General features: G+C 38.9%; 1 protein-coding gene across 1 annotated transcript in view; it reads right to left on the reverse strand.

Moving 5' to 3' along the window:
* Positions 1-414: 414 nt before the first annotated feature.
* The window catches only part of MPP4 (MAGUK p55 scaffold protein 4), a gene marked incomplete at its 5' end in the record, with an annotated part of 38430 nt that continues 18265 nt past the window's right edge, over positions 415-20579 (reverse strand). Inside the window, 10 exons of the mRNA XM_081242236.1 lie at positions 415-698; positions 2514-2648; positions 3666-3774; positions 4167-4260; positions 7563-7643; positions 9188-9358; positions 11330-11371; positions 12523-12537; positions 15534-15554; positions 17867-17905. Coding sequence (XP_081098362.1) covers positions 507-698; positions 2514-2648; positions 3666-3774; positions 4167-4260; positions 7563-7643; positions 9188-9358; positions 11330-11371; positions 12523-12537; positions 15534-15554; positions 17867-17905 — 899 coding nt within the window. The 3' untranslated portion in view covers positions 415-506. The remainder of the gene's footprint in view (positions 699-2513; positions 2649-3665; positions 3775-4166; positions 4261-7562; positions 7644-9187; positions 9359-11329; positions 11372-12522; positions 12538-15533; positions 15555-17866; positions 17906-20579) is intronic.

Here is a 20579-nt window from a genome sequence, read left to right on the forward strand (position 1 = left end):
AAGTGAGAGCAGTGCTGTTTCTGTAAGTTTTGATGTTAGATGTGAAATGTGTATATTAACCCTTCTTTCTTGCAGTTAGTCAACTAGGTACTTTTTGTCAAATCCATGTTTATACAACAGAAGTTTCTTAAGGTAAAATACAGTTTCTGAAATTAAATACAACGTATTTTATTTACGAAAGCTATTTTTATCTGAATCATACAAAAGCCATGTGAAATCTGTGAAAGGTTCTCTTATTCAGTGACTTAACATTGTTCATATTCCTACCAGGTGCTGCATATGAGGTAAAGGAATGCATTTTTCCCTGAAAGCCAAATAGTTAACTCTACATAACCATACAATACAGGTTTTTTTCAAATAAGATTAATTAACGAACTGCAGTACTTTTAAAGTTGCACATTATAATAGGGCAAATACAATAGTGCTCTTTTAGGTTGCAGCTGTTTTTCCAGCTCTCTGTAATAGGTGAACATTGTTACAACTCCAGTATTAAGCAGAAGGCCTCCTTAAGATTCAGTATCAGAGGAAACCCATGTTGCTGGTACCCACTGAGGCTCCTCCTGAGCTTTCTGAACTGCAGACAACAACTGGGCACATGCATCTTGCAAACTGTCATTCACAATCACGTGATCCAAAAACTGGCCAAACTGAGTCTCCATTTTTTGGGCTAAATCCTCCATCTCTTGTAGATCTTCATCCTTTAGGAGAAATCGAAAAATATGCATAGCAAACTTAATGAGACAGAAATAATATGCAGTTTGTTATTTCTGTTACATTCAGTTGTATAGCTGTTTATAAACACCATTATGTCATATAAATGTCCTCCATTCTAAACCACAAAGCTTTTGTTTCTATCTTTAGTCTTACTTAATGTCTCCCAGGTCAGGTTTTCACAAAATTGAGTAACAGTTTGTAGACAGACCAATCCTCTCAACTTCCTATTTGGACTTAAATTATCTTACTCTATTATCTAAACACTTGAAGTTCTCAAACCATATACAACATAAAACCAAAGAAATTTTACCAGTTAAATATAAATAAAACTTAAAACATAAATTTCAAATGAACATTAATCTGATAAGAATGACATTATTTTGCAGATACAAAATGGCCACTTTGCACATGAGGATGGTATGAACTGGTTCTTCGAAATGAGGCATACCTTTATTACTCTTTGCTTCATGATGGCTGAATTCACCTATAATATTGTCTATTTCTACTATTGTGAAATGTTCGTTGAGTCAAGGTCATTTGGCCTTCACTTGGCACTAATGCATTATATTCATTGCTACTATTTTCTTATTTGTCCACAATAATTAAAATAGTACAACTTATTGCTAATGCAATCATAAACACAAACATAAATACAGGCACTGAGATCTTGTGGCAGTACTCCTTTATAAGATGACCAGAAGCAATTTTGTTAATTTTTTAGATTGCCATAAAAATGAGAACAGAATTTGAAATGCCCATAAGACTCAGAGAATATATCCACAGACTCCACTGTTTGAAATGCAAACTGGAGAATCAAACTTTCATACAGTAGCCGTTGAAAAAATAATGAAGATTAAAAATAGAGAGATAAAGGATAATATAATGATACCTCATGCTCCCATCAGTAACACATATACTAAAATAGGGATGATGTAGAGATTAGCACAGCCCCTATTCAAGGATGACATGCAAATTCGTGGAGCAGTCCATATGTTTAATTTGAGCTTTGCAAGAGGAAAAAGTTCTGGAGATCTGCTTCACAATATAAATAGACTTAACACTACTTAACTGTACACTTAAAATGGTTAAGATGGTAAGTTTTGTGTTTTATGTTATATGTTTTTTACCACACACACTTACATGCACACACAAACAAGTGGATGTAATATCTTGATGTAGGTGATGGTTACCTGGGTGCATACACATGTAAAAAGTCATTGAGCTGTACACTTAAGATTTATACACCTTGCTGAATGTATGTTATGATTTAAAATATTTAAAGTATATTTAACGAAAAAAATATATATGTATATCTGGGAAAAAGAATCACTGATTAATCCCACCTGGCTTGGCCCCTCTATTATTGCTATAATCATTAATAAACATCCTTTGTTTTTTAATATATATTTATAAAGCTATCTCATATTACAGATGAGATAATTGACTAGAGCATTTCAAAGTAAATTCAAATGCTTTTGTAAAATAAATAATCTATTTAAAATACACACACCCAATTTCTGTGTGACTGCAAATTGTGGCTTGAGGGCCTTTTTTTTAAAAGCTAAACCCAAAAAGAGGAGAAAAAAATGAGTAGCCTTATAGTAGTTATTAAACTTTATTTTAATATCTATAAATGTTGTCCAGTAAAAAGGATAAATGAAACAAAAATCATAAATTTTTGTTTCATTAGAAACAAAAATTATATTCCTTAACATAGGGAGGCTCTGGAAACAATACAGTAATTTTTTGACTAGGAAAAAAACCCCACAATACACTCATCTATTTCCTCTGTATCTTACCTTGAACTTCATGTCCACAAAGTAGTTTGTAATGATCTTGGCATTTTTCCGAGATTGCTTCATACAACTCATGCTAGATGGCTTTATAAATATGACATAGGGCTTCAGTTCATGGGTTCGAGCCACTTGAATACCCTACACAGAAAAATTAAATGCACATTTAAAAACAGAAGTCCTAGCAACCAAAATATCTCAGTTGGGAGAGCATTAGATTGAAGATCTAAAAACAGAAGTCCTAGTTTCCTGGAATCAACATGAATGTTCTCAAAATTTCTAAGAACAGAAATTAGCAGTTATTTTTAACCAGAGTATATTCTCGTGTGCTCCCAAGTCCTCAACTCTAAAAAACATTTTAATAATTAAGAGATGGAGTTCTGGAATCAAAATTAAGATCAAATACTGGTTCTTCCTCTTGCTAGCTATGACATCCTTATTGAAATCTGAGAATAGGATTCTATACATGATCTCATGGGAAAAAGACAAGGACAGACTCTCAAGGCCAATCAGCTCTGTTTCACCCTCACTTCCCTTTCCTCTTGCCATTGTCTCAAACCAGATAAAACTGACATCTTCACACTGACCACCAGTTTGACCACCAAGTGAGAACAAATCTCATGTCCCCTGATTTTCTTTAGCACACAAGGTATATTTTTACATGACTACAGAAAATACAAAGAAAATCCAGGATTATAAAAATTTGGACTACACATTGTATGTTTTTTATCTTACTGTAACTCGCTTATTCCTGCTCTATTCCACATATGGTCTCAGGGAGACAGCTATCAATATGATAACATAGGAACCTCACCTCCTTGTGTAAAGCAACATGTTATTCCCTCCACAAGAAGTTACCTTGATGCCTTTGTGATCAAGATCAAAGCAAGATTCTTGTTTTCTTTATGGCTACCTGCTCAGTTCTGTTTTGTTTTGTTTTGTTTTGTTTTGTTTGTCTGAGAAACTAGATTTTTTTCCCCAACTAAGACAAGATAATGGCAATTGATCCTTCAAGTAAGATCCTGGTCCTTAGATATGGGAAGTGGTCTTATCCTAACAGAATAAAGTGTCTCAACTACAACCTAAAGCATGTGTATAAAATGGATGACATGCATTCATTACTTTGGGGAGATGGGAAATACTCCACCACAGACCCACCTGAGGCTCTAAGTCCATGACACAAATCTTTCCTTCATCAAGGACTGCTTGAACAGCATCCACACTAGTGCCATACAGGTGGCCTTTGTACTCACCATACTCGAGCATCCTGCAAGGGTGGGATAAAGAAAACAAGAACTGTTTCTACAGGTAAAATATTATTAGTAATAACATAAAGATAAACTCCAACAGAATAGAATAAAATATGTGGACCTTGATGGCACAAAATGAATTAGTGGATATTTGACAGGAGAAAAAAAAATATGTTAGGAGATCTAGGACTTAACTACTTCAAATTCTCTAAAATCTGCAGCTCAGTTCTGCTCCCTCTCCAAACTCAGTGATTTGGTGTACTAGTAAATCAATATACATTTCCTTACTCAATTTTCCGGATGCAAAAAAAATTACCCCAGGAGTTTTGGACAATGCATAAAAATAGGGGTTCTAGTTTGAATGTTAAACAACCAGAGGGGAGAATCAGATTCTGGACGTCTAGCTTACCTGTGACTATACATGAGGCTTTCAAATGTTTCCTTTGACACATAGTGATACTCACGGCCATCCATTTCATAACTCTTTTTGGAACGAGTAGTATCTGACAAAAAAGGGAATTTTAAAAGAGATTTTAGAATCTTCAAAGTGTTTTATTACCCATATGCATTTGGATAAAGATGTCTGATCAAAATAAATAAATTAATACATAAACGGATAGATAAATTTAATGCTAGAACCAAAAAGGGAGCCAGACTGGTGATAAGAAAGTAGAAGTTCTCATATCAAAATCAGCTAATCATAAGCCTTTGTTAGGTGTTCGTGGTATAAACTAGACCAGAGTGTATTATGTATTAAGCCAAGATAAGAAGGCCCTAAGGGAACACTTGCTGTTACTTCAGAACAGGAAGTAGTGAAGTATATGTGAGCCCTAAGGTGGCTAAGGTCCCCGGGTAGCAAAACCAGCAATATCTTATGTTTAGATAATGCATTTCCCAAGATCTCATTTCATCCTTCACATTCGTAGCTAGGTAAAAGGTTATTATCCGTAGTTTACTGGTAAGTAACTGAAGATTTTAGAGAGTAACTAATTTGCTCACATGAATAAAACAAATGAAAAACAAAGTTGAAAACAAGCACCTAGGTGTCCTGACTCCTCCCAGACTAATGTCTCCTATTATGCCAGATTGTTTCAGATTTGAAATGGAGAAAGCTCATGACAGTCTGCAGTTTTGCCCAGATACATTAATATCCAAGTGAGATGGTGATTAGTTTTTAGTTTTAGTGATCTCCAGAAAGGAAAGATTGGTGGAGTCTGGATTCAGTCTGATTCTTTGATATCACCACTTTGATTATAGATTCTTCAGCCTAAATAGTACCTGGTGTAGAACATAGGAGTTCACTGAATTCCTAAAAGTGATTCATTGTCTGCTCATCCATTTATTCAACTAACATATACTGAGTGCCTATGTTCCCGCTATTGTGTTAGGTTCTTAGAACACAAAGATGAATAAGACATGGTTCCAACTCTGTGACCTGTATCTACTGCAAAGCTGCTAGTCCCTTAACCTGTATTACAAAAAATTCTCCTTATTCATAAAAAAATGTGTATTTGTATTTGATAAAGTTTAAGGATGAAATAGATCAACATCTGATGATATCAACACATGGAAACAACCAAGTAGGAATTTGAAACAGGCCCTAAATGATAAAAGGAGTTCCAGACATTTCAAGAAGCTCAGAAAGCAAAGGTCATCTGGGGATCATTTTTGTTTTTTCTTTATTCAAGTCTCTCTTTATACTCTTATAGTTCCTACAGTTATGCCACTTCTCCTATAGCATTTTTGTTTTTGTCTTTTGGCCATGCTGCACAGCATGCGGCATCTTAGTGCCCCAGTGAGGGATCGGACCTGCGCCCTCTGCAGTGAAATCGTGGAGTCTTAACCACTGGACCGCCAGGGGAGTCCCTCTTCTAAAGCTTTGCACTGAAAAACATTCTAGTTCTCAGGTGATAGTAAATTATGTTAATATAAGCCTAAGATGACCCTTCCTCATTGGCTTCTATTGGACTGTATTTTATATGGTAGGTTAAAGTCTGTGAATTGGTGCATAATTCATTTTAAGGCATTCATTTTAAGCTTAAAACCGTTCACTAAATTTAAAAAGCAAAATATGGGCGCCATATTCCCACTTTGAATGATGGTTATCCAGACAACTTACAATTCTTCTGTGTTCTGTGGCATTTTATTTTTATCCAGATTATTGAAAATGGTGATTTCTTTATTAGTTTCTGTTTTTGAGATTAGTGTCCATTCTTACATATGTAAACTGTACTTGGAAAGCACAACCAATGGAATGTGATCATAAAACAACGTTGTTTTCCCTGGCCCTGGATGAAATTCCTGTGACTCTCCTGATTGCTCTTAGGTTTTTTAAAAAAGTTCATTATCATTCATGCCAAAAACTCAGCCTCAATTTTATAATTAAAATTCCGTTCCCATGTAATAATCGAAATTATGAACTTCATTAATATTTTAGGCTTCTTCTCCCCACAACTGGCTCAGACTGGCCTCACCCAGGGAAGCCTGCCACCAGAGAAGTCAGAAGTCAGGAAACTGAGTTTGATTCAGTTCTTCTCTTCCCTTTCATTGCATTTCTACTGCTCCTCCCCCAATTTTATAACTCTGCAAGGCTAGAGTGCAGAGAGAGAGAGGAGAGGCGAGCAGCACAGGAAAATTCTTACTGTAATTGACGCTGATGCTGGTTGCTCTTGGCTCCTTTTAGACCTGGCAGATGTTTAAATCTGGCTCTCTATCTCCTAGAGGCTGTAGTGGGTTATTTTGCAGAGGCTACCGCCACCACCAGCGCTGCTGCATATCCCAAATCCATCTCTATTCCACCTAGCCATCTGTGATTTCTTCCACACCCTCGGGTATCTGGGGGTTCACTTTTGGCCTCCTTTTACAGAGGCTTCCTCTTGGGCAAGAACCAAGACAACCCCAGGCTGACTGTCTTCCACGTTATCCACCCAGATCTGGTCCTTGGGAAAAATCACAACTCTTTTACTGTGACAGACTCTAAAAGGGCAGCTACCTCCCAAAATACAGCCTTTGGCCACTTCCTCTAAGCTCTCATCCTTTAGATTTTTCAGATATCATTCTGACACCAGTCAGTGTCTCCCAAACAGCAGGGAACACATATTAAGCTCTTTAAGTGGTTTTCCTAACTTCTTCTCTCTTGCCTTGAGGTGAAGGGGAAGCACCCACACCCTCAGGCTCCTCCAGCTTGGATGGTATAATACTTATAGTTTATATAAAATTATATGTGCAGGGCTTCCCTGGTGGCACAGTGGTTGAGAGTCTGCCTGCCTATGCAGGGGACATGGGTTCGTGCCCCGCTCCGGGAAAATCCCACATGCCGCGGAGCGGCTGGGCCCGTGAGCCGTGGCCACTGAGCCTGTGCGTCCGGAGCCTGTGCTCTGCAATGGGAGAGGCCACAACAGTGAGAGGGCCGCGTACCGCAAAAAAAAAAATTATATGTGCATAGATTAAAATTTAAAATATGATAAAGCATTTAAAGAGCCAAGCACACCGCCAGGAAGATAGTAAGTACTGAATGAATGTTAGCCAGTATTGCTAAATATTTAGTTTTCCTGAAAGGTTATCTATATGATTGCTAAAAAATGAAAAGAAGAGTCACCTTTTAAAAGCCTAGCTAGGCTACATGCTAGTAAATCAATTTCCTCTATTAAAATAAATATAGTTAGAAAGATTGAGGACTATCTCTTGTGTCTTATATTCTTACAACAAAGATGGTATAACAGAGTTAAGTGAGATGAGTACATCTGTTGAGGCAAAGAAAGTTCTACCAAAACATGAACCCCTATGAAAGAAAAAGTAAACGTACGTGGCACAGCACTTTGAAAACGGTTCGGATCAAGTTCAATGAGTTGTCTCCTCAGTTCATTTACTCCCACACCAGAAGGTCCTAAACACAAAACACCACATATGGAAATTATTAGAGGTGGATAAGTAGAGCTACGTGATGAAATCATCACTTCAGTCTTCCTGCTGAAGACACTTGCGAGCACGTGGTATTGGGGAAATAACATCGTTTCCATTCGCATGAATTGAGATAACCCCAGAAAACTCTTGGGAATTTTCTTGGTGACCCATGGAGTAGCCCACACTTCTCCAACATTCAGAAATGAGGTAGCGAATTGCAGGAACCTGTCACCCCAGCAAACTTCATCTAATGTTGGATATTCAGAATTCTCTGGCCTCGAGTCAGATCCTTTGAGACAAGCTGCCTTTTCTCTTCCCATGAAGTTCCTACCACATCACAACCAGCTTCCACAATTACAGAATTCAGGGACCTATCTCCTGACAGATGGTGGAGTCAGCACCCCCATGTGCAACATGAGCAGAGAACTGTGTGGTCCACAAGCCCACGCTTAGGCTACTGCACTTGGCTTAATGCTCTCCTGCTCCCACACTGAAATTCTTAATCATTTTTGAATAAGAGGCTTTTGCATTTTCATTTTGCCCAGCATCCTAAAAATTCTGTAGCTGGTCCTGGCTGTAAGGTATGTTGTTCTGCTCCAAAGGGGCCTGCCTTGATCACAACTGGAATACACAGAGAAGATGGCAATAAGAGGTAAGTTCCTACTGCTGCAGTAACCAGCTTTGCAGAGATCTTGGTCACAAAGTAGATCAACTCAGGGCTTCCCTGGTGGCGCAGTGGTTAAGAATTCATCTGCCAATGCAGGCGACACAGGTTCAAGCCCTGGTCCAGGGAGCTCCCACATGCTGTAGAGCAACTAAGCCCTTACACCACAACTACTGAGCCTGCGCTCTAGAGCCCAGAAGCCACAACTACTGAGCCCACGTGCCACAGCTACTGAAGACTGCGCACCTAGAGCCCATGCTCCGCAACAAGAGAAGCCACTGCAATGAGAAGCCTGTGCACCGCAAGGAATAGCTCCAGCTCGCTGCAACTAGAGAAAGACAGCACACAGCAACGAAGACCCCATGCAGCCAAAAATAATTTTAAAAGTTTTTTTAAAAAGTCGATCATCCCAGCACTATATTTGCCCTGTTCTTCAGCACCAAAGATACAGTCTAGAAGACTTTTAGGCACTCTTCTAAAGGAGATGGTTACAAATTTCTTAAGCATTTTTATTTCTAATATGGACTAATGATCCAGTCTGGGGGGGAACATTCATCTGTGCTTATAGAACAAATTCTAAACCAGATATTTTTAAAAATCTCACTTATAACCTAATCATACTACATCTTGTTATTACACAAGTTCATATACACCATGGCATACCGCATTCAATTGTAGACAATAAAAGCATGATCCATAACATTTCATTTATAAACACGCATAAAAAACAGGCTTTATTTTTTTTAAGGTGGTTATATGCAGGTCCATAAAGGCTCTTACTTTTACCACTACTCCCAATGCAAGACTACTGAATCCAGGAGAGCCTCGTCATGGATGAGGAGACACTGCCTTCGGGGACATACCCACGAGCACAATGAGGCGGTGCTTGTCTGCAGGGCGTCGCTGGTACCGCACCACCTCCTCGTACGGGGCGCCCGCTGCGCCGGAGCAGGGGCTGGCGCCGCATACCTTGGCTCGCAGCTGGCTGAGGTGGGACCAGCGGCGGCAGAGGCGCATGCTCCGACGGAAACCGGCTGCGAGGGAAGAAACGCACAGGACGTGAGACCCAGGGCAGGAGAGGTCTCTTCCTGCCTCACACCTGACGGAGCATGCGTGACTGTGATCCGGAAGAGTTAATTAACACACATCTGTCTGAAGGTAGAAGATAGGAAGCAATACAAAGGAAAACAGCAAAATGCCCCCACGTGACCTCTAAGTTGCATCCAGCGCCTGCTATGTGCCGGGCATTGGTGCTGGGGATACAGTGGTCAACTAAACCAAGCCCATTTCCTCATGGAATTTACATTTTATGTAGGAGGAGAGAGAAAAATAATCTGCAACAAAAATAAGTGCTTAGAAGAAGGGTAAGTGGATAGTGACCGGGATGCTTTTTCAGGTTGGTGGATCATTTAAGCGTCTCTGAAAAGTCGACACTGAGCAGGGCTCTGAATGATGTAACGGAGCCAGGTGAGGAGGCGGGCGTCTGTGGGGAACAGCAGTGCAGGCTGAGGGAACAGCATTGAGAAGGTGCAGAGAAAGGATCTTGCTTGGAGTGCTTGAGAAAGATAAGGAGGCCTGTGTACTGAGGGGCAGTGGGCAGTAGGGAGAGTGGTAGGAAATGGGGTTGGAAAGGAAGCCAGGAGGCCACACAGAGACTTGGCCAACTGTTGGATTGTGGTCAAAGTGGGATGGGAAGTCGCTGGACGGTGGAGGGTTGGGTGTGGCATGATTTGATTTATGTTTCAGGTGGATACACTTAGACACAGGCAGGTTAGGTGGTTGCCCACCACTGTGTGCTCAGTGGCAGAGTTGGACATCTTAGTGGTGATTTCCAAACTCCTAGAGTCCCACATAATCTGCCTACTGAATCACAGGGCTTTCTGGTATTTTCAGAGCCATTCCCAGGTCCTGTCAGAAGATAGAGGTAGGGACTATATGTGAATATATAAATATGCACACATTTACATTGCTTGTATCTATATGTGTTGAACACCATGAGTTCACACCAATGCCTACAATACCAATTCGACACTACAGTTTTCATTCTAGCCTTCCTCCTTTCCATATGGGTAACTCCTTTCTCTAAGAGTGGGAAATCTAGCTCTTATTAGCCTCAATACATTTACTTATTGTATCAATTAACAGCACCTGGGCAGGATGGGGGACACATAGTATCCAGCAGCCTGGCAGGAAGTGCCAAGCCCAAGCTAGGTAAGGGGGGCATATTTATAGAGGCTGTGAGGTGTCAGGACCCAAGTGATGGCAGCTGCCCCACTCACTTTGGCTCCAACAACCTGCTCCAGGCTGCCATCACCCCTGCAGTGATGCCCTCCCCCCCACCCCGCTCAAGCTCTGATGCCCCACTCTAGGCTGCTTCTTCTCCACATTTGTGTAGATGCCTACCCTACTCAGCCTGCCTAATGGCTTTTGGGCTGAATTATTCTGGAAAGGATGCAGAAAAGTGGCCCCATGTTTTTTAAAGCTCCCCAGTGATACCAGTGTGCATCCAGACCTGGAGACCAACATTCTGCTTTACAGACCCTGCAGCCCTGCTGTTTTCCCACTGTCTCACATAAGGAGGAAGCCCAGCATGGTTTTAAATGAATGGTGAAGGTGCCTGGTCTTTCAGAAAGCTCTGCTCAGCTCATGGAAACGTGAACATAAAAAATAAGTATAGTGGTCAGAGAATTGGTCTCTTTAGAGTAAGGTGAATACATTATGGAACATACTGGAAGAAAACAAAAGACTTGTGTTTGATGAATAATTAGGAGATATCCAATATAAACCAGATGAATTACAATAAATGATCAACACATCAGAATACTGATTATTTTTTTAAAAAAGGATAGAGAGAAACCAGAACAAAGAACAAGTTTGGGAACATCCATCAGCAAAAGAAGCTTTCAGAAGAGTTAGGCTCATTCATAATTCATATAATAAGTTATATTCATATGAATATAACTTAGCAAGTGACAAAGACCCACCTTTTATTAATCATTACCTACCAATATAGAACTTCTGGTCATAGCCAACGAATTCCTCCTTGTCTGTAACACAGCAAATGGCAGGAACAGAATATGGCAGAGGAGAACGAGAACTTTACTTAGAATGGATGCATGAAATTATCTTCAAATCTTCAAGAGACACTATTTCAGTAGATGGCAGCACAGCTGAATTTATCCTTGAGTGCCTTATTGAAAAATGTCCTAAGCACTTTCCATCCTATCACATGCACCAAACTATATAGAGACACTATCCAGAAATTTAGCAACACACTGAATATATTCTGTCTAGTATGGTTGGAACAAAAAACTATCATGGAACAAAAAACTATCATAGCCTTCTTTAAAGTTATAAGAAAGATATTGAGTCATAGTAAAAACATAAATTTGGGTACACATTTTAAAATGTACCCAAAGAAAACTGATTTTCAAAAAAGGAAACATATAAACTGGTCTTGGCTTTAACTCATAGATATGGTGTTCTGTAGTTCCTATAATTAATCTCTTTGTTAGAAATGGGTTTTTATTCTTTTCCCTTATGAAGTGGTTCATTCTGTATGAAATTAGTATTTGTTTTATGGCTGCAAATTGTTTCTGACTGTCCAGGACTCTGAGAGACAAAAGTTAGGAAAACTGTGCCCAGCAGTAACATCTAGAGCTTGTTTAAACTTCTGTCTCTGCTTCCATTGGGGTCTCAGAAAAATTGTCCAAAACTCTGGGAAAAAATATTATAAAAATATCATTTTCAAATTACTTTTTACTAACATGTATTCTTTTTCACTTCTACAACTCTGTTCCGATCATCGAAATAATATAGAAAGAGCATTTGTTCATAGAATGAACGGACATATACCTTTCTTTCTTAACCTTTGTGTTTAAACACCCATTTTAAAATATAAAGAAAACACACCAATATCAATTCCATCTTCTGGTAAGTAAGCATATTTTTCTAACTGAAAATTGGAAATAAGTTTAAAAGGAAATGTTTACTTAGGGATACAGTGATAAAGCTTAATTACTATCATTGTTCATTTAAAAATATTTTCTATGACATTGTATATCTCATCACTGATTTCACCCTTAAAATATCATATCTTATCTTAAAATATATCCAGTCAAGTATTCATGTTGAGGCACTGAAAGATCTCAAACATAGCTCTATTTGGCTTATCAAGGACATAAAAATGAGTAGTCACCTTCTGAAAGTTCCTCTGGATATTTGGATAAGTGAAGAAACAGACATGAAAAAGTTAAGCCTTTGAGAAGATCAAGTTGGCAAAATAAAGACAAATGACACAAGTGAGGCATTCATGTCACCCTTAGAGAAAGTTGTAACCTGGGCAAGACCTGCCAAGGCAAATGAATATCACACAACTGGAAACTCAGAAACTCGTTGGACCTGCCTCTGCTGCCCAGCAGACAGTAACTTTTCCTGCAAGTTGCTTATCTAGACTCTCCTTGAAGGCTTTCTATCCATGCAGACTCCTCTGTACTTGGTTGGCAAAGAATGGGGCTTGAAAGAGAAATTTTCAAGGCAACCGATTTGAGCCTCTTCTTCCTTTCTCTCCCAGAGGCCATCTAGCTGCAGCCCTGTGAAGGTGAGGAAGTGGTGGAAGGGCCACTGGGGAAGCTCTGCAACAGCCTCTGGCCCAAGTGTCCTCATTCCTTACCTGTCCGGGTCCAGTCACACATTTCCATCTCCAGCTGGTCCCTTGAAGACAGGTGCAACTGAACACAGAGTGTACTGTTTTCTTTGTTTTCTAGACATCTTGAAACATCCATCACCCCTGTTTTTGTTTGTTTGGTTTTTGTTGGGGGTGGGGGGTGTTTTTATCTGTTTTTTTAAATGGCATTCCTAATTAGACTATACCATCCAGGGAAATCCAAAGAGGTCACATGATACTTCATTCAGAGAAGAGTTGGGACCAAAACTGAAGAAACTTAACTGCCCATTAAATGCTCTAAGTAACAGAATAAAGCATCATGAATGACTGTCATCATTTATTTAGAAAAAATGCCAGCTGGGTGCCAATTGTTCCTTAACTGTGCTCCCAAGTGAGCTGGGTTCAGAATAATGTACTTGAGAGTTCTCACTTTTTTGACGAAGAGGAGTCCAGAAGGAGTGCTTTGCAGTAACTAAGGGCAGCTGCACACTTTCCTCTGCAGTGCTGTTATTAGAGAACTAGGTGCTGATTGCCCCTATTACTTCTTCATTAAAATGCTGGCTAACACTCATGCACTTACATTCTAAGCACTTTACTTCTATAAATTATTTTTTCCACTTTAGACATGGGCACCTGAAGGGCAGAGAGGTTATGTGACAGATGACCCCCAGCTAGTTGGACCAGGATTCATGCTTGGACAATCCAGCTCCAGTCCATGGCATTGACCACTGCAATACTGCCTCTCCTTTCACAGACATCACAATACCTCTAAGCCTCAACCACAACTTTGGTGTGTAGAGTGTCTCCCAACAAAATGATGCGGTGAACAGAGCAAAGAAGGATGACTATAATCCAGAGGAATTAAAAATTAAACCAATCCCAAACATTGAACCAAGTGTAGATCATTAAATTACCCCTAACAGGAAATTCCCTGGCGGTCCAGTGGTTAGGACTTGGCGCTTTCACTGCCGTGGCTCGGGTTCAGTCCCTGGTCCGGGAACTAAGAAACTAAGATCCCACAAGCTGGGCAGCAGTGTGGGGGAAAAAAAAAAAGGTTACCCCTAACAAGCCAACTATCTAATTGAAAATAGGAAATTTAGAAGCAACATAAATGGTACATAAATAATTTAGGTGAGTAGTTCCCAGCTCCATGTGTCTCAATACTTTTTTTAAAAGATTTTTTTTGATGTGGACCATTTTTAAAGTCTTTATTAAATTTGTTACAATATTGCTTCTGTTTCGTGTTTTTGATTTTTTGGCCATGAGGCATGTGGGATCTTAGCTCCCCGACCAGGGATTGAACCCACACACCCTGCACTGGAAGGCGAAGTCTTAACCACTGGACCGCTAGGGATGTCCCAATGCTATCTTCTTTTATAACTAATATTTATAACAATCTCTCTAAGCTTAAAAAATGAAATTCATAGATATATTCTAACACATCATTTTAAAACAGCAACGTAATGCCCTAACTGTAATGTAATGGAAAATTAAAAGGAAGTAATTTATGTTTTAAAAGTACATGTTTCAAAAAGTATATATTTCAAAATATACATCTTTGGGCATGGCTTCTCTAGAAGACATAAACTATTAGATGCTTATACCTACTTATACTGAAGAAGCATGGATTTAAAGGAAGTGAGAAGATCAGAAAATAGTTCTTATATGAAATATAGAAAAATAGAAGAGCACAGTAACAAGTGGAGACTAGAACAAAGAGTGTTCTGATAACAGACCAGATTTATTGGTATATATGGGAAAGAGGGAAATTGCCTTAACTGAGGTAGGTGTAATATGCCAAAGCACTGATGAAATGGAGAAAATGAGGAAACATCATACACTTGGAAGCAAGTTAGTAATGTTAACATGCTCCAAAAGGTTGCCAGTTTTTCAAAATACTCCATGGGGCTTATTTTGTTACTAATAACGTCAACATTACTTTGAGGAACAGACACTTGATACCATGTGTCATCAATAATGGCAATAACATATTAAAGAAAAAGAAAATAATTGGTTTGGTATAGATACCTCACTTTCTGGTTGATTTAATATCAGTATGGATTAGAATGTGTGGAATAAATTATTCAGTAATTTCAAGGCAATGTCTTTATTCTGTCTAAATGTCTCTCTCCATAATGACTGTCTTCTAAACCAATGAGCTTATCATGTTACATCTTGTGAAAACTTACATCACTGTTGTGTACTAAAGAACTACTTACTCAGATTCCTAATGAGTTTTGTCCAGCGGGACATTCAGGAGATCATGCAGGATGGTCTCACACACAGCAGGTCATCTAGCATCCCTGACTCCCACCAATTAGAGGCCAGTAGTGTCCCCAATAAATGTGACAACCCAAAAATGCCCCCATAGGGTTCCAAAATGTCCCTAATGAGAAGCACTGCTTATGGTGAAGTTTACAATATCTCATGACTATACTGTTGATGTCTTTAAGCAATTATTGTATCATTAAAAGTGTTTAAGTTATACCAACATTTGGAATATACATTTAAAAATCAGTATAAAATATTCATGTTTTATTTACCAGATTCAAATGTTTCTTCATCTATGGTTTTCCACGGAGGCAAAAAACCAAAAGTATAGTTATATTACTATCCATACTGAGTCTATAGTTCAACAGTCTGATTCCCTGACCCTACGATTCTACACACACACCACTTTTAAAATGTTTTTCCTAAATCAAGGCCAACTCAGTGGTGTGTCTGTGGCATATAAAGCCTTAAATGAGTATATATAAGCAGTGGGGCTGTGATGACAAGAAGGGGTACAGCAGGAGCTTAAAATAAATAAATAAAATCATAAAATAGAAGAAGATAAATAAAATTAAATTAAAAAGAAGCTCAGAGGGAAGGAAAAGGTGGAATGTCATGGTAAACACAAATAGATGGTTGGATACTATACAGCTTTGCTGTTAGAGGTTTACTTGAAGCTTTGGGGGGTCCATAAGCAAGGGGAGTGTGGCTAGAAGAAGGAGCATATGAATGGCCTGGTTGGGTTAGTGTTGTTTAGGTGACTGGGAAATACCTGAGATAAACCAAGTCCCTCATCAGTTAAAACAATTCTCGTTAGTGTTTTAAAGAGACATTAAGCATAAAAAAACTAGAATTTATATGGAGAGCAATTAGAAATATATAGCAATGTTACCAACACACACATCCTTACATCAGGCAATGCTGCATCTAAGGTATACACACATTTGTGAAATGATATATTTAGCATTGTTTATAATAGAAAAGATTGGACATAATTCAAATGTCTACCAATAAGTCATTATATAAATGCACAATAACTTATTTAACCAATAAACCGTTTAAAATATATGAGGAGGCTCTTTATGTACTATGATGGAATCATCTCCAAGATATGTAATATTAAGTAAAAAAGCCAGGAACAGAACAGTGTATATAGCATACCATCAAAGAGTACATGCATCTGTGTTTTAAAAAGAGGTGAGAATGAGGGTGTGGGAGAGGAGAAAAAAATATACATCATTGCACAGAATATGTCTGGAGAGATGCCCAAGAAACTGAGAACATTTACTGCCTCAAGAAAGAAAACTGAGTAGGGGAACAGGAAAAGAGAGGGAATTTTACTGAATATACTTCTGTAGTTTTTGAATTTTAAATATATGAATGTGTTACCTAATAAAAAATTTAATTAAAATTCAGAAAGGAAATGAATAGTACTGCAAGTTAAAAACAAAAAAACAAAAAACCCAGGATGTGTATTTGATAAAATAAATATAATGTCAGCATTATTCTGTAGTTGTTCTGGGAAATATATGTAAATCTTTGAAATACCCAGTATTTAAACATTTCATATCATTATCTAATGTCTAAAAACTAGATTAACCCATAAAGCCAAGACAAAGTCACCTATCAGACTAAAGACTCTCCAACTAGTCTTCCAACAAAATCCTAGTGATTCTTGAACCAATCTTAGTTCTGCCACTAAATTTGAAAAGTCTTCTCCCAATTTCCAAAAAAAATCTAAGAATAGAAATGTGAAGTATTTGTATATTTCTCAGAAATTTGGAACACATGACTATTGATCTATACTAGAATCTACCAGAAAATGGTATCAAACAATAACAAAATAGATATTTTGCTTTTAAAAAATCTGATATCTCATAGGGAGGGTGGGAGGGAGACGCAAGAGGGAGGAGATATGGGAATGTATGTGTACGTATAGCCGATTCACTTTGTTATACAGCAGAGACTAACACATCATTGTAAAGCAATTATACTCCAATAAAGATGTTTTAAAAATAAATAAATAGGGGCTTCCCTGGTGGTGCAGTGGTTGAGAGTCCGCCTGCCGATGCAGGGGACGCGGGTTCATGAAGATACCACATGCTGCGGAGCGGCCGGGTCCGTGAGCCATGGCCGCTGAGCCTGTGCGTCCGGAGCCTGTGCTCCGCAACGGGAGAGGCCACAGCAGTGAGAGGCCCGCGTACCGCAAAAAATAAATAAATAAAAATTTTAAAATTAAGAAATAAAAATCTGATATCTCAATATTTTATAGTATTTCACAAAGAGCACGTGGTTTCCAGGAGTTGCTCCTGAATGTTACTGAATGTAACACCTGAGTGTTACTGTGTGTTCCTGTGATCATTTCCAGAATACTGCTTTCTAGAACACTTTCTAAAAGGTTGGTCTGAAGCATGGAGACATTCCTGCAGCTGTGCTTCCCTTCCAAGTGTCAGAACCACAGAAAAAGGCTGCGGTGGGGGATTTATTTTACACATTTCTTCCAGAAAATAGGCCTGTGGCCCCTTTGACTGACTGCTTCAGGAAATCTATAGCTGAGCTGCTTCATATTTCTCCTGGTGGTAAATCTATCAAGAGGAAATGCTACCTGCTTCCACACATTTCTCGTCAATCTTCATGTCATCTTCTATAAAAGAGCATAGAAAGGGAAAAATTGAAGTTAAAATGTTAGTATCACAAATGAAATTCCCTATGTATAGGTTTATGGCAATGAAACTCAGACCAGCCTATAATCATGTTATTCTTACAACTATCGCTCACTCGGAGAGATACAAAGGGCTGTACTGTACTAAATGAAAGTGCAGGCTATGGGAGGCCACAGGACATCGAATGGTTAAAATTCTAAAAGCACAGGCTTTTGAATAACTGGACAAATTAGTTTACCTCTAAGCCTCATCTTCTGTCTATAAATGGGGGTAGTAATAATACCTACTACATAGGATAGGATTGAGATAATGCAGGAAAAGCTCAGGCACATGGTAAGTGCTCAATAATGTTAATTATTTTTACCTTTAGCTGGGATGTATGTATGAGAATAAAAGAATATAACTTTTAAAACTGTTCATCCTAACACTCAAAGCTCTTTACAGTGTGACCCAAGCCCAGCTTTGAAAACTGCTGTCTCTTTCTTGTATCTTACACTCCTGTTAGAGCAGACTCCATTGATTCTTCCTCTGTGCCTTTGCTTAGGCTGTTCCCTTAGCCTGTAATACTGCAAGGTCCATCTCAACACTGATCAAAATGAATATCCTTGCCATGAACTGCACAGCATTTTCTTCCTACTACCTTGAATTCTCTGCTATTGCAGATCTACTTTGCCTCGTAATATAATCATTTGGGTGTTTGCCTTATTAGCCCTCCTAGACAGCTCCTTGAAAAGTGGAAATCATCTTAACTAATTTTTACGTACTTTATAGAGCTTAGTGTCTTCCACATAGTAGGCACATGACTAATTATTAAACTGAATTTCCCTTTTAATATCAGATAGTTGATTTGAACATATGTTCTGAAAAAAAAATTTTTTTCTTTCGGCACTGTGTATCTTGAGCCTAGCACAATACCAACAGTTCCCAGGTGATCAATAAATACTATTTTAATGTATTGATCTTATATATTCTAAAAGTGCAAATTATAGTTTGTATAATAAGCTATAATATTATAAAGTAATATAAATTTATCATCACTTCCTTAAAGATCATATCATTGATTGTTTTTAAGTAAAATATGCAATATGAAAAGTTTTATGAAATAATACTGTTTTATAGAGATAGGAGCACAGATGAACAAGTAACATAGCTGAGATTTTTAACACTGCTGTTCAATTCCTTATATTCATTTAGAGATTATTTTCCAGATCAGTAATTTATAACAGTGAATTCATTAGTTCCTAGCACATAACTAGAGGGTTTTGATTTAAAGGCAAACAAAAACTAGAATTGTCATTCCTACTTTACAGAGGCCAGGAGAGAATCTCTAATAACAGCACAAGTAGTCCCGGTTTTTCTAATATGTAACTCTGGGGTCTAAAAGAGCCACGGATTTTGCGCTCTCAAAATTAACAATTCCAGGGACTTCCCTGGTAGTCCAGTGGTAAAGAATCCGCCTTACAATGCAGGGGATGCGGGTTCAATCCTTGGTGGGGAACCTAAGATCCCACATGCTGCGGGGCAACAAAGCCTGCGTGCCACATCTACTGAGTTTGGGCAACTCAACTAGAGAACCCATGTGCCACAAACTACAGAGCCTACGTGCTCTGGAGCCCGCACGCCATAGCTAGAGAGAATTCTGCGCACTGAAGCAAGAGATCCCGCATGCTTCAACAAAGATCCCATGCGCCACAACTAAGACCCAACGCAGCCTAAAATAAATAAATAATAAATAAATCTTTTTTTAAAAATGAACAATTCCACACTATGGACTAGGGTGTTATGGACTGATCTGTACCCTCCAAAAATGCATATATATGTTGAAATCCTAGCCCCCAGATGACTGTATTTGGAGATGGTGCCTTTAAGGAGATAATTAAGATTAAATGAGGTCATAAAGTTGGGGCCCTAATCCAAAAGGACTGGTGGCCTTATAAGAAGAGGAAAAGAAACCACACTGATCTCTCTCTCTCTCTCTTCTCCCTCTCTCCCCACACACTTCTCCCACCCCGCATTCACAGAGGAAAGGCCATGTGAGCACACAGAGAGAAGGCAGCCATCTGCGAACCAGGAAGAAAAGTCTCCGCAGAAACCAACCCTGTCAGAACATTGATCTTGGACTTAGAATCCCCAGAACTGTGAGAAATAAATGTCTGTGGTTAAAGTCACGCAGTCTGTGTGATCTTGCTATGGCAGCCTGAGATGACAAAGACAGTGGGCTTGTCACCCAACAAGACCGCAGAGACCCAAAGGCCTGTCCATGTTCCTCCCCCTCCCCTTTCCAATTTCAGGGATGAAATGTGGATGGTGGCAAAGGGGACTGCTCTTCTCTCTTCTTTTCCCCTCTCCACAAGCAGACAGCATCTTGCCTTCTTGTTTGTATGTGTGTGCGCGTGTGTGTGTGTGTGTGGCATCATAATGAGTCATCTTGGTGTCTGAGCACGGAGAAGGGGAGAGGTAATAACTGGGGGCCCCATTTGCCCCTGATGTAGTGCCCTTCAGACAGAGAGCAACTTTAATCCTGACCACCGCTGTTTGCAACTTCTGACAGTGTTCTTACCTTATCAATCTTTTCATCCACACAATGGGAACAATAACAATTTCATCACAGGGTTATTTTTAGACATTGTGTACAAAGCAGTTGAAACAAAACAG

Source organism: Mesoplodon bidens (assembly GCF_964165515.1).
Source record: "Mesoplodon bidens genome assembly, chromosome: 8".
In the NCBI taxonomy this organism is placed as follows: Eukaryota; Metazoa; Chordata; class Mammalia; order Artiodactyla; family Ziphiidae; genus Mesoplodon; species Mesoplodon bidens.